General features: G+C 33.6%; 1 protein-coding gene across 20 annotated transcripts in view; it reads right to left on the bottom strand.

Annotated features, from left to right (window-relative positions):
• The window catches only part of RBFOX1 (RNA binding fox-1 homolog 1), an 868,680-nt gene that overhangs the window by 18,768 nt on the left and 833,612 nt on the right, over positions 1-16,300 (bottom strand). For all 20 annotated transcript variants that reach the window (XM_080557058.1, XM_080557064.1, XM_080557047.1 and 17 more), the window contains one exon: positions 12,601-12,665. In XM_080557058.1, coding sequence (XP_080413184.1) covers positions 12,601-12,665 — 65 coding nt within the window. The remainder of the gene's footprint in view (positions 1-12,600; positions 12,666-16,300) is intronic.

Below are 16,300 nucleotides of genomic sequence, written 5' to 3'. Positions count from 1 at the left end.
ACCCTGGGCTAAATGCAATCCTTTTAAGTGCCAGAGCAGTACCCTTAAACAGCTTGAGCTCTCTGATGTAAACCTAGACAGCGTGGGTCACAAAAATGTACTTCTGGGTCTCAAAATGGCCATATTCCATCTGAGCACCTATTTCCCAAGGGCAAATGCTTATGCGTGACGTTAGTTCTCCTATTTCTATATATCAATTTCTTGTTTCTTCTAGTAAATTGAGAACTACCACAGATTTTTACCAGTATGGTAATAAAGATGTTTTTAAAGTCAGAAAGAAGTGTTTAACATTCAATATATTTCTTGAGTTAGAACAGAAACAGAGGAAGAGGACAGCAAATCTAATATTGAGTGATTTTTATGTTTGCTCTTACTTTGGGGTAGTTATTGAGCCTGCATTATTCCAGTTTTCAAACAGGTTCAGCAATGTTCTATTTTCCTCTGCTCTTTCCTCTTGCCAAGATGGTGCATCTATCCATTTTCAGGAAGATTTATTTACAGTCTTGCTTCTGACATGTGACCTTTAGCTGTGCTGAAGTTATACAGAAAAAAAAAAAAACTTCCATACATTTAATTCTAAAGCATACTGACCTAATATGGAAGTTACATGCATATCAAAACTGAATTTAAATAAGACCCTATATGTGAAATTTAGTAGAACCATGTCAACAATTTGCAATTACTGTAGTATTGATGTAGTATTAATGTAGTATTTTTAGCTTGTATTTCTACAGAAGTCTCTTCTGTAAGCATGTTTCAATAGTTCTGACTGCTTTTTCCACTCACTTTTAATCTATGTTCTCTGGGAGTTAGTTTCCAGTTTGTGATACCTGATATTCCAGTCACCTTACAGAGTATATGGTCCTTCAGGAAAAAATTACAATATTAACAGAATTTCTGTTTAACAAACATTTATGACTTTTCTTCAAACTTTTCTAAAAATTCCTTAATGTTTTTCATCCTTGTAAAGACTAATACCAACAAGATCAGTTATTTGAATGACAAGTAGATACCAGAATAGACAGAGGCATTCTTGCTTAAACCAGAATGGTATCTTTGATACAATACTGGAACGTTAGGTTCCTTCACATATAGAAAATTGGGAGCTTCTCCTCACTGAGAAAACAATGTGAAACTTTTCTCAGATGCTGCACTACATAAATACCAAAATTCTGATAATTCATTTACACATAAATATATAGAATTATTATCATATTCTCTGTATCTAATTAGACAAAATGTTTATTTTAAATGTCTGTGGCATCTTAAAGTAAAATGGAGCTCAGAAACAGCAGCATCTTACAATGGAGACTCTGTGGTACAGTACAAAAATAACTGATCTTGTCTGACCCACAGACAATTTGGCATTTTTGCTAGTATGAAAATTCAGGACATGGAAGTGAAAGATATCAAGAGATTCAGAGAATGGATCCTAGACACATTTTTTATTTTTTTTATATTTTATATATATTTTTATATATATATTTATGATTTGAGGGATCTAAACAGTATGGAGCACAAATCCAGGATAATTTCAGGAGAGAAATCTCTGAGTGCTCCCCCTAACAGTTTCCTTAAAGTTGCCCCAGCTTGAGAAAGGAAATGCTCTTCGTGCTTTGCCTGCACTGCTACATATTCTTAAAAGAGCATCAAACTACTACTACGTTTTTCTTCCTGCAGTCATTGGTCCTGATATTTTTTCATAGGTACAAACGTATGTGCAGTTCTGTGTCTTGGGAAATTTATATACTTAGGTGACTGTGGATTAAGAGCCTGTTTGCAGGGCACATGTGACAAACTACCAAGTGTTGCCTGTGTCCTTTCTTCTCCCTAAAAGAGTAGGTGACAATTGAATTTTCATCTAAAAATTTAAAAATGTAAAAGAAATCACAATACCCTAACATACAATGGTTATGTTTTATATACCAGAATTCTTGGACTTTACTTTCTAACTTCACAAACTAGACAAGAATCATTTTGCTTAATACAGAGGTGCAGCCCCCTCACAACAGAACAGTTGAGCAACTGCTAAAAAGAGCGCAGAGCCATGGAAGAGAGGAAATTAAGATGAAATAAAACACAATACTGAACAGAAGTTACAGTGGGAAGATTTAAACTACATGTAATCAGTGACCATCATGGGGTTTGCAAACACAGGCAGTATTTAGATGTCATGGATCAGAACCTCAGCTGGTAATATTGATGCAGCTTAGCAGAAAGCACTGACTTCACTGAAGATATTCCAACTTCAACTCTCCAAGGATTGGGTGCTAACTATATAGTATAGCAATGATTTTCCCCAGAGGTACTATATAAGGTGAATCTATATATTTCTCCATTCTATTATTAAAGATACCTTATTTTTTCTTAATGTCTAAACTTTAAGACTTCAGCGTTCTTCTAGGACTCTTATGTTGAGGGTTCTTCCATTATAAATTATATCATAGCTAACAGTTGGCTGGTTGAAAAGTTTCAGAATTTCCCTCTAAAATAATTTTGTGAAGTCTTCCCCAATTCCTTCATTCTGATATCCTAAATTTAAATATTTAGACCATTAAATAGTTTAAACATTGATATTAAAATAACTATAAGAAGTTTGATTTTGCTATTATTGTGCTTTATATTCCCATTTCTGTAAGATCAAAGTACATTATCACACTCAGAGCATTTGAATCACAACACAAAGAAAACTAAACAACTTTACAGCCATACCCATAAATTATATTAAAGTAAAAATAAAACCATAAATGGAAAGTATTTCATGATGTATTCATTCAGTGGTATCAAGCTTCAACAGCACTAGTCATAACTTGGATGACTTGATGTGCCTTAGGAAAGTATATTTTACTTTTAGACTAAGTTCTTCAATGCCAGTTTCTTTTCACCTATGCAATTTTTTTTCACCCTAATTACTAACAATGATACAAAGGGGAAAATCAGGTATTCTACTTTCACTTGGGCATTCTGTTTTCAGTGTGAAAAGATAATGCATCTCCCACTTCTTTCATTCCTGACCTTTTAATTCAATGCTCGTTTCCGAAATTTTTAGGCAGGCCTTGAGAGCGTATGGAATAAATCCCTGCATCAAAATAAATTAACATTGCTACTTCTGTAAATATTACCCCCCAGAAAAAGGATAAGCTCATCTTGGTTGCCCAAACAAAGGCATCTGGTCCATTGGCCATGACTCGGCTGCCACTCCAGAAGATCAAGTGTCACGTCTACCTGTGTGGGTGTCCCACATGCCCTAGAGTGTCTCAGATGGTGTGAGATGTCTGCTTTCAGGTGGCTTAACCAAGCCCGTGATTGGATTGCCAGCTCAGGCAATTAAATTAGCACTTCTGCATTGCACAGGACATTTCAGCATGATTTATCCAATGACAGGATGCCTCACAGAATTCAGACTGCCAAAGGCTGCAGGAGACAGGAAAGTTAACAACTCTCTCTCGTTAAGGTTTCTCCTAGCTACAGTCACATAACTTCCTTAACAGCGATAATTCGCTTTAATACCAGAAAGCACTTTTGCAATTGTGAAAAACACATTTTCAAGATAAAAAAAAAAATAAAAAATGTATATATAATAAGAAAAAATCCCTAACTCTTCTGGACACTAACTGAAAGGTGCATTCTTCAAGACCTGTGATATGCTTGTATTAAATTATTTATTTAGAGAAAAAAGAAATAGTTAAGAGAAAAATGGTCAACAGATCATAACTTATATATCGAGGATTCACCCAGGACAAGAATATTTTTTAGTCCTGTTACTGAATTAAAGCAACTAAAGAATTTACTCAAACACTGTAAGGTGAGAGACCCCTTTTAGCATAGCCTAATGTTAATGCTGTACGGTGCATTAGGGAACCAACTGCATACACTGTAGATACAACTCTTCAAACTTCTTCTTTCTCTCCTCCCATTAACCCTTGAAAACTGTATAATGAATTAATTTTTAGCAAATTGGCTCTATACTTTGGAACTTACTATTGCTGCCAAAAATATTTTTAATATGTTGCCAAAATCTTGATCAATCTCTCACATCATAACCCATGGAATTTCTATAGACCTTTCACCAGTATTTTAAATCTGCACATACCTAGTTCCAGATTTATGTATTTTTTAAAATCAGAGCTAAACAAATATGCCTTGCTCTAATTCATATTATCTGCTGTATCCATGGAATTTCTCTATGTATGAAGGAGTATATAACATAATATACATAAATATTATTAATAAGATCATAAAGAGTTTTAAACTGCACATTTATCTGCAAGAGGAACACAGATTTTTAAATGGATCTTAACATTTTTAAGTGAAACCTAAAACTAACAGGCAAAATTCTGAACTCAGCATGTAACAGCAGAATTGATACTGATTTCAGTGGCATAACTGCTTTAAGATTGGCCATTTCCTATGATTAATACATCCTACACACTTAAAGTAAATCCTTACTTCAAGAACCAATCCTGTACTTTAACTTTAGAAGTGCTCAGTGTCAGCAATCTAAACTAAAGTCAGTATGATCGAGGACTGCAAAATTAATGCTATTTTTAAGTTTTATACATGAAAATTTTGTTTACTACTCTATTTTGAGCATATTTTTTACTCTTTTTAGGGCAAACACTACAGAATTTTCTAGTCTGCCTAGTGTAAAGAATCAGTCTTTTATACAGTAAAGTATATGACAAAATATAAAATTGGGGGGGATTTGTTCTTTATGTACGTCAAAAAATGTATCGTTCAGAGTTTATATTTATTTCTGATTTCCCAACTATTATTACAGTTTACTAGTAAATGTCATTTTATCCACAATTCTCTTTGACCAGTCTCCTAACATATAGACATGCACTTTCTTCAGCAATAGTTAATATGAGCAATTCTTGCCTTTGAAGTTATTTTAATTTTTGAATTAATTTTAGAAATAACTTTGCAACAGAAGTTGTTTATATAATAATCAAAATTACATATGTATAAAAAACTTGACAGGATTATTTAAGAATTCATTCAAGAAAGACAAAAGAGAGTTTAGCTGTTGGTACAGTTTTGGTTTAAACTTTGAAATAAAGACCTTACTATTTTCTGCACGCATATGAAACATACTATGGCAGTTTTCACAAAAAGTTGCTCTTTAGAATACATGTATAAACTTTCTTCTCCCATTCCTGCTGTGCAGTATTCTTACAAACTGCTGATTTACTTGGAGTTCCTACATTTGTTCCTTGAGTTCCACAGATCTGTTCCTTAGAAACTTGACAAGCCCAAAGGTATAGGAAGAACATTTCCATTTTAATACCTAATCAAATGCTTTGGAATTCTTTGAAGTCAGAAAAAAATATAGAAAAACCATGCAAGATTATAAATTTCCTCTTTCTTGATTGATTTTGTCTACATAGTTATTTTAAGCTTGTTCCTCTAGTATTTCTTCACCTCACCTAAAACACATTATAAATTACATGGCAAATACCTATGGATGAAATCCAATTAACTCCCTATTTTATTAATACCATTTCATACCTTTATCTTGTCTTTGCCTATATCCCAATCCTCTTAATTTCTCCTTGCTTGTAAAGCATTCACAGTGAAAGTACTTAGGTTGACAATACTTATAGCATGTTCTAATCTGCCTCTTTGTGGTCTATCGAGTCAATGATCTGAAAACTAAAAACTGTATAATTAGACACTGACATGTCCAAAGGAACTGTTATGGTCTATCATGTCAGATGCACAAGCATTGACCCAATAGACTGTAACAGTTTTGGTCTGTTGGATTAGGAATCAATGTTTTAATAACTCCCTAACTCCATATTTATCCAGTCCACTGAATACAACGCTCTTAAAAATGTTAACGTTGAACTTTCTTTCAATATCCTCTAAGAGTGAAGAAGCTAGTATGAAATATCAAATAGATAATTCCTACTTTAAAAATGTTAACCAATCATCTTTTTCCTCTTTTTAAAATGCCACAGCATGGAATTGCATCAAAAGAATATATTTATAATCATATTTTTTTAGTATGAAGTTATATTTTAAGGTAAGAAACTTTCAAGCTAAAACTCATGCCCTGATGTAGGCTAGATGTACTAAATAAAGAAAGCAAGGATATTGAAGTTGCTACATAAATGTCAGAATAAGTGCCCTTTTTTATTATTATTTTTTGAAAATAGCACTCATTTAACAGCTCCCACTGTATTCAAGAAGGAACTGGTAGCAAAAGTACTCAGGATCTTTAAAAAATTGAGCACTTTAGGAATCCGGACAAGGAAATCAAGGATTTAATGTTCCTCTAGCTTCTTCATCATTTTTTTTCTTTGCAGTTCCCAGCATGGATGCCAAACCAGATTTTACAGTAATAATTAAGTCTTTTCTTGTCTACGGGGATTCTTAGCATATCCCTTGATGTGACAGTGAAGGAGAATGGGAATTACAGGAAACAGAAGTAGAAACAGGGTATGAAGAATACAAGTTCTGACATGGTAAAGGTTTCATAACCAGTGTTTGCTACCATTCTGGGCAAAGATTACCCCAGTTTTGAACCATTGGTGTTGGTTTAATAGTTACATGGATATCACACGCACACTGATATCACATACAGATAAATCAAGCCTTCACAGTATCAGAAAACATGCTAATTTTACTAAATGCTAGAAGAATGTTAGAAACCTCGAAGTATATGAGATAGCTTTCTGGACTTGCTAGTAGATTACAGTTTTATGAAATGTAATTGTTTGCCAAGTTTTACTACATGAATGTGACTCCATGTGCCTCCCGCAAAAGTGTTATATCTACAACATTTTAAAATGAACCATGCTTCAGTCACTAGAAATTACTAGGTGCAGTACATTCTTATTTCAGGAAATTCTTTTCAAAATGCTCTATATGAAACACCCTATTCATAATATATCAAACTCTTCATATACTGGACTTTTTTCTTGTTTCCCTAATATATTATCTTTGTAATTATCCAGTCTTTCTAATTCATTCACTACAATGTAATTTTATGGCTATACCACGAGTCATAAACACCAGTCACTCTCAAAACTGTGATCTCAGTGATGAATATGGATTACGAAATTCTAGCATTGTGCCAGTGATACTCAGTTTGCCATAGATCAGATATAGGCATAAAGACATACAGGCCTAATAGCTTAAATTGACTACATCTCTGTAACAGCTAGATGAATAATTTGTCTGTTTGCAATATTACAGAATAAACGAGCTATAACTACCACACAGCAAAACCAGAAAAAAATAGACCAATCAAACATCACCACAACAAACCTAAGTGTTTGAAGAAATTGTATTATATGCATGTTGTACTATACCTGTTTCAAAATTTAAACACAACCTTTTTACCCATCAAAATGCTAACAGGTCCTTTTGATTCCCAACATTTGAGTAACACACAATATAGGCTATCTATTTTTCCTATATTTATTATCTCCAGTCCCCCAAACTTCTCCATACTTCTCAACATTTAACTTACATAGCAAAATTCAAAAAGGTTTGAATGTTCCAGTTGGGAATAAAGATATTGCTATATTTTATTCTTTTTCCTCTTCGCTCTTCCAAACGAATTAATTTAGAAATTTAAGCTGTGCATGAAAGCTATTTCTTCTAAATCTTAAAAGGTATGATAATTAAATGAATGAAGTACTACTGTTTAAAATATTAATCTTTCTATAAAATTGTTTAATGGTAAATTAAATTTTGACTGAAGATGTTATTATATTTAACTTCCTGTCAAAACCTTAATTTTTAGTATATATCACTAGTAAGTTCCTCAGTAAGAGAAAATAAAATGAATAAACCTATGGCTTTTTTCATTGTTTATTTTTATAGATAATCTTAAAATCTACAATACACAAAAAATCACCTCCACACCTCCATCTATATAAAGCTAACATTTTATAGCTTGTGTATTTTTATTCTCATTCTACTTTTTGTCCTTTAATGAGTATGTTTCCCGCTAAATCAAATCTGTACCTATTATCCTATATTAGGATAATCTGGCTGTATCTATTATCCTATTTTAGGATAATCTGACCAGAAATATCGAGTATTACTCTCCACAACTTGCACAAAATGAACTGGAAAATATATTAAATTATATCGCTGTAGACAACAGTACTTTGACAAAAATAAATACTCCATGTGTTATATTAAAAATGTAAACTTCTGGAATATCAGGATTTTAAAGGGAGTAAGATTTCAGATCTGGAAGATGCACAACTTCCATATAATAAAATCACCTGTCTCAAATTTTGCACAAAATCCTATGTATGACCACAGAACATGTAACACAAACTGATAGCAAATATATATATATATATATATACCTTTTAAACTACAGAATATGTGTAAAATATTTTGGAATATATCTTATTGTTAAAAAAAAAAAAAAGTCAGCTTCCAGTGATGAGGGATCTCTTCTCATTGTTTATAGTGAGATTTTAATTGGATATTGTATTTTAAAAAATGGAAGTAATTTCAGAGCAAAATACATCTGGAAATATGTGTGTGTGTGTACGTGTTTGTGTTTGCATGTGCAAACGTGTGTGTGTGTTTGTGAGCGGGTGATGGATGGGGAATGTGTGTATATATATGAATACATAACCAAACATATATAAACACACAATTATTAAGTATTACAGGGTTAGCAAGCAGTACAAGTGAATAGACTCTGCCTTACTGGCAAGGAAAGTTCATTATCATTGGGGTTTTGTTTTATTATAGTACCATATAAACTTTCATAAATATTGCTGACAAAGTTAATATGCAAGAAAGGAACATTTTTCTTACTCTTATCAAAGATGCAATAATCAAATCATAAAACACAAAACCAATAGCCAATCAATGTGAATAAGTCTGCCCATAGGCTTAATTCAAGCAAGCCATTCACTGAGCTATGTGATGGATCCGTCAAATCCAATACAGCATTACAGACGTACTAGCAACATCAAGTGAACATGCAATGACAAAATGACAATACACCCCACTGCCATGCTTTGACTTGTTCTACCTCATAAATATAAAAGCTGATGCCTTTGCTAGTTTCTCTTACTTACTTCAGACTTTGATACAAATTTAAATACTATATTGCTTAAATACACTTTTAAAAATCTTACACGAAAGATTAGTAAAAGCTGTACTAACATTTTGCTGACATCTAATTTAGTGCCTTTTGCACATCATTATAATTATTTTATTCCAAGCACTCTCAATTTGAAGTGCTTGGGAATTAAAGCTCCAGAATGGTGAAGAATACTTGTAGACCAGCAGTCCCCTTTTATCAGTTACAAGGATTGGACATTTTATCAAAAATATTTTAAATATTGGAAAGTTATAAAATATTTTTTGATCCACTTTATCAAAGATCTCCATATATTTAAGTGCAATTTAGCATAGTGAGAGATCACACAATGTAAAAATCCAATGTAATTTTTTTGAAGTTGTATTTGGTGATTATATTGCTTCATAAAAACAAACTACATCTTTTATTTATTTTTGTGTGTGTGTGTGTGTGTTTTTATTTTCCAGTGCTAAGAAATCACTGGAGAAATCTGTGAGGCCTACTTCAGTTTTAAAATTATTTTTAGGAATACCTGATTTTCTTATCAAACCTACAGTTCTGCTTTGATTTATTTCATGAGGATTCCATTGCCAACTAACTGACCCTTATATATCTTTTCTTTGCCTACTTCCAGCAATATTTCCAACTCTGATAAACAAGGATACCATTGCATTTCTTCAAAATAGAGCTCTGTTACACTGATCACTAACCATTGACTTGGTGTATTGATTTTGATTAATAGAAACCTTTCTGTTAACCTTTATATTTAATTTACAAAAATATGTCTCCAATTTAAAGATTTCCTCTTTTCATATCCTGATTTAAGAAGCATGTAAAATATGGGATACTACCATCCATCATGTATATTATCTGTAGTCAAAAAGAATAAAGCTTTTTAAAATATATTTTCGTGATATGTCACTGCTTCAGCAGTATATGCTCATTGGCTGTCACTTTGTTTTCCTATGCATTGTTTAAACATAAACAATATGTATATTTAATTTGAAATGAATATAAATAGATCAAATCAACACTGAAAAGGAGCAGTATATATTATCAGATATGGAGTTTTTAATACTGTCAGGCAAAAGCAGGTGACTATTAATTGAGAAGAAAATGTACAAGCAGTTGTACTGAACTGTTTTTCTGAATTTTAGAATATGCAATATTAATGACTCATAAAATTTACTAAATTGAATTCATTAAAAAATGAATGAAAAATTAGTAAAATTATGTAAGTAAAATTAAGTTGTGAGTAATCAGAGGTATCCATGTTCGCATATAGTTTCATATATGCAAAGAAATATTTGAGCAGATTGCTATTTGTTTTGTTCTCTATGTTAGTTTTAAGAATCTCCCATAAAGTTCAATTGTGATATTTGTAATTAACACAAGAAACCACATTTATTTTGGGGACGCAGTTCAAAGATGATGGGTAATCACATTAAAAAAGTTAAATTAAAAAAATATCCAGAAGATACTTAATTCTTTTAAGATATTTAAAATTATGCAACAGACAGGTTATGACAATTCTAATGATACACAATGTGTATCTGAAAATTAAACTTTTTGGAAAAAAAATAATTAAGGGTTGTAACAACTGCATTGCTACTGACACCATCTCAAGCTTCCTTAACAACATTAAAATAACTATCTTGTTCTTAAACAAGTCCTTTATTTTTTGTCAGCATAATTCTTCATGATGTTTGTGGACTTTCTATCCATACAATATGTGACCAACTGACGTTTTACCTTACAGCATTTGATTTATGAGAAGGTACATTAATTCATAATTAAAGCATTTAAAAGTCATATTGATATTGTTCACTTTCTCTATATAATGTATAGATTTTCAGAAATTCATTTATTCATAGGAGTAAACACCCTATAAAATGACCCAGGGACATTTTAATGATATCTGGCAAAAAATGAATAACCACGGGAGGTTATTTTTCATTTTGTCCTTTCAGCTTAAGCTTTTAGAATCAGGAATTCTTTTGCATTATAAAAGCAGAGAATAATCCTAGAGCTGCAACATACTAACACACCTTTGTGGAAATGAAATGAATCTACTGAGTAGCACTTCACCTTGTAGGTTACCCTAAGTAGAAATAGTACATCACGGACATAGTATAAATAGCAGCATCTAGTTGATATTACTGATACAAGATTAATAAAAAGAAACTTGCTTACCTGTCTGACACAGCATGCCTCAGCCACACATGCAAATTATTTTATTCATATAACTTTAAAAAATATATCTTCATTACCCAGAGTAAGCTTTGAAAGGCAAATATGCATGCATAGCATTGTAACATTCATACCATGATACTTTATTCTAAAATTATGGAATCCATGAACAGCACTTCAATCTAAGAAATAGTTCACTTAAATTTCTTAATCTGTTGATTTCTTTAAGAAACAGAAACTTTTAAAAGCAATGTCTAATTTAGCATCTACAGTAATTTTTCAAATCAAGACTATAAGAAATTATATGCTTGTTTTCAAGGGAAAAATTTCTTATATAACGATTTGAGAAATGTGACCTTACTCCTTACTGTTATCGTGAAGCAAAACACATGCATGTATATGTCTTTCACAATATACATCCTCCTTTTACAGTTGTACGCTCTTCAAATACTTGAAAAGTATTAGTGGTAGATTTTGCTAAAGGTACAGTTTCTGAAAAACACGTAGGATATTCTTTCTTTTCATTACAAAATCATGTCCACACACTGCAAAAACTGCATGCATGTTTAATTTTAAGCAATTTGACAAAATCATATTCCTACTAGAATTTAGCAATTTAGACATTGACTTGAAAGGGGTCTTGATTTTCATCTTGCAAGAAAATGAGTTAATATATATGACATAACTTTTAGTTTTATAGATGTTAAGTCTTTGCATGTTTTTCTTATGCATATCTTAATGATCTTTTATTCCTGGTACCTGGTATTATCTTCACCAACGTGGTTTACGTTTGGAGGATACAAATACACTGCAGAAGTATAACCTTTTTTTTTTTTTTTTTTTTTTTTTTAGTATTTCAAAAAATCTAAAGCCTGTATAGAAAGTAAATGGAAAAAAAAAAATATCATTTTGCCTTGGATAGTTCAAGCTTAGATGCAGTTCATTCTCAATTTCCAATGACTAAAACAATGTCAATGAGAATTGAGGGCACTCAGTAGGTTCAGCTTCTAAATCAACTGAAATAATACTCCTAAGATAAATGATCTTTAGTAGCAGACCATCATGAAGCCGTACATATATTTATCTGTATTGTACAAGGGTCACAGACCTTAACTGGATGATCTACAGCTTGGGAATGTGCACGTCTCATGCCCGATTCTCAATTAAGGCCTAAAATCTCTTAATTTATGGCTATTCATGGATTATAATAAAATAGCCTGCTTTAGATATCACAGTTATCTGCAGAGCAACAAGACAGTTATGAGACTTCAACAAGGCAAATTTATAGAATCATCTTCAGCTTCCACTGGTCAAATATTTATTAGTGATAAATGAGATCTTACCTGTCACTGTAGGCAGCTGCAGTGGCAGTGGCAGGCTGGGCATACCGGTAGGCAGCATAACCACCCTAAAACATAAACTCACATTCTAACTGGATTGCTACAGCAGCTTAAATAACATTTTGTAAAATTTAGCAGTAACTGATTGGAATATTATTGTCATACTGTAAGTTCAGTTAAGGGGTTAAATACACGTGACATATTTAAGTGAATTGTTAAGCAAAATCTATCACCATGAACTTGTTAAGATTTTTTTCCAGAGATGTGGAGAAAGCAATGAACTGTATTCATCAACATAAGGTTTGTAAAAGACAATACTGTATTCATCCACATGTTTTCAAGTAGTGATTGTTCTTATGAATGAGGTATAGGCACATTAATAAAGCAATGTTTAACTTAAAAGAAAAACTCTGCTAATAATTCTTCTTTCTTTTCCTTTTTTTTTTTTTTTTGTACAAAATATGATTGATCATACCTGGTTGATTAAACTTATGAATTAGTGCACTCAATTAACACTTAATGTTATATAGGTTTCCAATTTATGCATAAAATTATAATGAAGAAGGAAAATTCTCTTCTTCCCTGAATTAACATTCAGTTGTATGTAACAGTAATTGCAGCTGTTCAATTAAGCAAACAGGACAAACAAACACACATTTGAAAGGAATTGTGTTCAGTGATGCATTGATTATCAAACTGTGAAAACAGCAGAGCTTCCTGTTCAATGGACCACGGTGTTATATCAACCATTTCAAAATGATCTCAGCATGCCAATTAACAAACAGAGGCCAGTCTCCACAGATAACACAAACACGATTTACGTTCCAATTAGAATTCACCACCCTATAATCCCCTGGGACATGGGACTCTGCATCCACTCCCCCTCTTCCCCCCACCTTAACAAAGAGTTGAGAAAGAAAGCATTTGGTCACTCAGTTTTGAATAAAATTTGTTCTTTTTCTAAAGACATCATTTTAATGAATTGATCATTACCCTCCCCCCCCCCCCCCCCCCTTTCTTTTTGGAAAAGTGCATTCATACAAGATATTATGCTGAAGCATGAAGCACAGGTTAGTGTATCAACCCTTACTATAACAGTACTAGATTTTTACTAGGTAGTTTTGTGAGCTCCCTATTTTGATTTTACTACTACTAATAATAATAAAAAAGCTTTTCAGAAAAGCCAGGAGAGAATTTCAACTGTTTTTACAAGCTATTTGCCCTTCTACTGCCTTGCTTGGTGGAATGAATGCCTTCATCCCTAAAAGGTAGGAAACTTTTTTGGTTTGAAGATTTGAAGCAGAATGATTATGGAAACCAATCATTCAGCTGATAACGCCACATCACCCTAAGAATAAACAAGTTCTACATATACTGACAGCTCCTTAGAAACTTCAATCTATGAATTGTCACCTTACTTGAGAAACATTCTTTCTGACTTTTTCAAGTGCTCACATAAGGAAAAGTATGTTTACTTCTACTGATCAGTTCCCTGCCAGAAGCAATTGTATCACACAACCCCTAGAATAAGGCAGGTGCTTCTATAATACTTTTTATGCTGTCTCTTTTGCAGCAAACTGCTTCTCTGTGCAAGTGCAGCAGCATTGAGAAGAAATACTTTCTCATTTCAGACCATTTGATTTTTATAAGCCAATAGTGGGCTATTACTGTCAAAAGATGTATAACAGGCACATATTGCTTGCAGGTATATGCATACAGGCAATCAGATGTCAATTAATGTCACCATGTGCAAACTGAGCCAGTGAACAGTGAGACTGAGCACTTGGCCTGGGTTGTGCTCCAAGGAGAAAGGTGACAGATTACACAGCTCTCTTTGCTCCCATCCTGTTCTTCATAGTGCTAAAAATAGTGCTGGTTTCAGTGGTGGGGGTTTGGCTGTGCATTTTGTTTGTTTATTTGGTTGGTTTTGTTTTGAGTGCTGATATGAGGAAGTACAAATAGTAAAATTATGAAGATGATATTAAACGTGACACGCTTGTTTTCAACATCCAGTCCTGAAAATGTATGGCAGACTACAAGTCATTCTGCAGTGTGACATGATTTCGTTAGCCACATGTATGATTGTTCCAGTAGTCCATTTCTAAAAACCTTTATTTAAACGCAAGAGGCCACAACATTTCAATCTAACTATGCACATATTGATTCTCACTATGGTAAAGGATTGAAAATGGGCCACCACCAGAAGTATCAATGTTTCAGACTAAAATGAGAAAATGAGACAGGCTGTTCACATACTGGCTGGTCTTAAATCTACAGGTAAGTAGGCTCTGTCAGAATTGTTTTTCTTTCCTTTAAGTACCATTTAAAATTGGTGAGTTTGTGAAGACTGACCTTTTCTTACTCAAAACCTGCTTTCCCTAAATATGAGTTGCTTTTTTTTTTTTGGGGGGGGGGGGGGGGAGGGGCTTGTATTTTGATTTGCTTTCATCAAAGAAATTCTGCTGAACAATTAAGATCAACTCTGAACTTCATTAAGCTGCTGTGGATTCAACAATCACAATTAAATTTGTGAAAGTCGTGGAAAAATTGAGTCTAAAGAAATACTAATAAGGAGAGATCTGTTATTAAATTTGCCTGAATTCTTTGAAGATATAAATTGCAGGATGGCTATGGATATCAGGCAGATCATAATTCTCTATCAGCCTATGTCACGATTTCATATTTTTAACAAAGCTATTATATTACTCATTAGCGATCTGGACAATGAGGCCAAGCATTCCCTCAGCAAGTTTGCTGATTACACAAATACTGGGAGGAATTGCTGATGTGCAGGAGGGCTGTGCTGCCCCCAGAGGGACCTGGACAGGCCAGAGAAATGTTCACAAAGGGGAAGTGCAAAGTCCTGCACCTGGGGAGGAACAACCCTAGGCACCAGCATCTCCTGGGGACAACTGAGATGAAAAACAGCTTGTCAGAAAAGGACCTGGGGACCATGGTGGACATTAAGTTAACCATGAGCCAGCAATGTGTCCTTGCTGCAAAGACAACTAATTGTATCCCAGGCTGCATTAGGAGGTGTGTTGCCAACAGGTTGAGGGAGGTGACCCTTCCCCTCTACTCAGCCCAGATGAGGCCACACCTGGAGTCCCGTGTCCATTTCTGGACTCCCCAGCACAAGAGAGATCTGGACATACTGGACAGAGTCCAGTGAAAGGTCACAAGGATGATTAAGGGGTGGGAGCACCTCTCCTGTGAGGAGAGGTTGAGAGCTATGACCATTCAGCCTGAAGAAGAGAAGGCTCAGAGAGATTTTATCAGTGTTTAGAAATACCTTATGGGAACATTCAAGGAGGACGGAGCCAGGTTCTTTTCAGTGGTGCCCAGTGCCAGGACCAGAGGCAGTGGGCACAAACTGAAAAACAGGAGGTTCCCTCTGAACATCAGGAACCACTTTTTCACTCCAGGTGACTGAGGACTGGAACAAGTTGGACAACATGACCTCCAGAGGTCTCTTCCAACCTCAACCTGTCATTCTGAGGTATAATGATATGTAAAAACATTCTTAGGCAAATTATTTTTACAGGTTTTGTGTTCTAAAGATTTGGTGCAGTATTATTTCTTAATATTTTATCAGTTACTTCAGATGATTTATCATTACGACAAAACACTTGAAGATATGCTTTATCTTGGGAATCAGGAAGGAAAACTGATTCAAACCACTGAGCTCTAAACTTGTGTGACA

This window comes from Anser brachyrhynchus, assembly GCF_964034855.1.
Source record: "Anser brachyrhynchus genome assembly, chromosome: 15".
Classification (NCBI taxonomy): domain Eukaryota; kingdom Metazoa; phylum Chordata; class Aves; order Anseriformes; family Anatidae; genus Anser; species Anser brachyrhynchus.
Note: the sequence above shows the minus strand (reverse complement) of the source record. Positions and strands in the feature narration are given on the sequence as shown.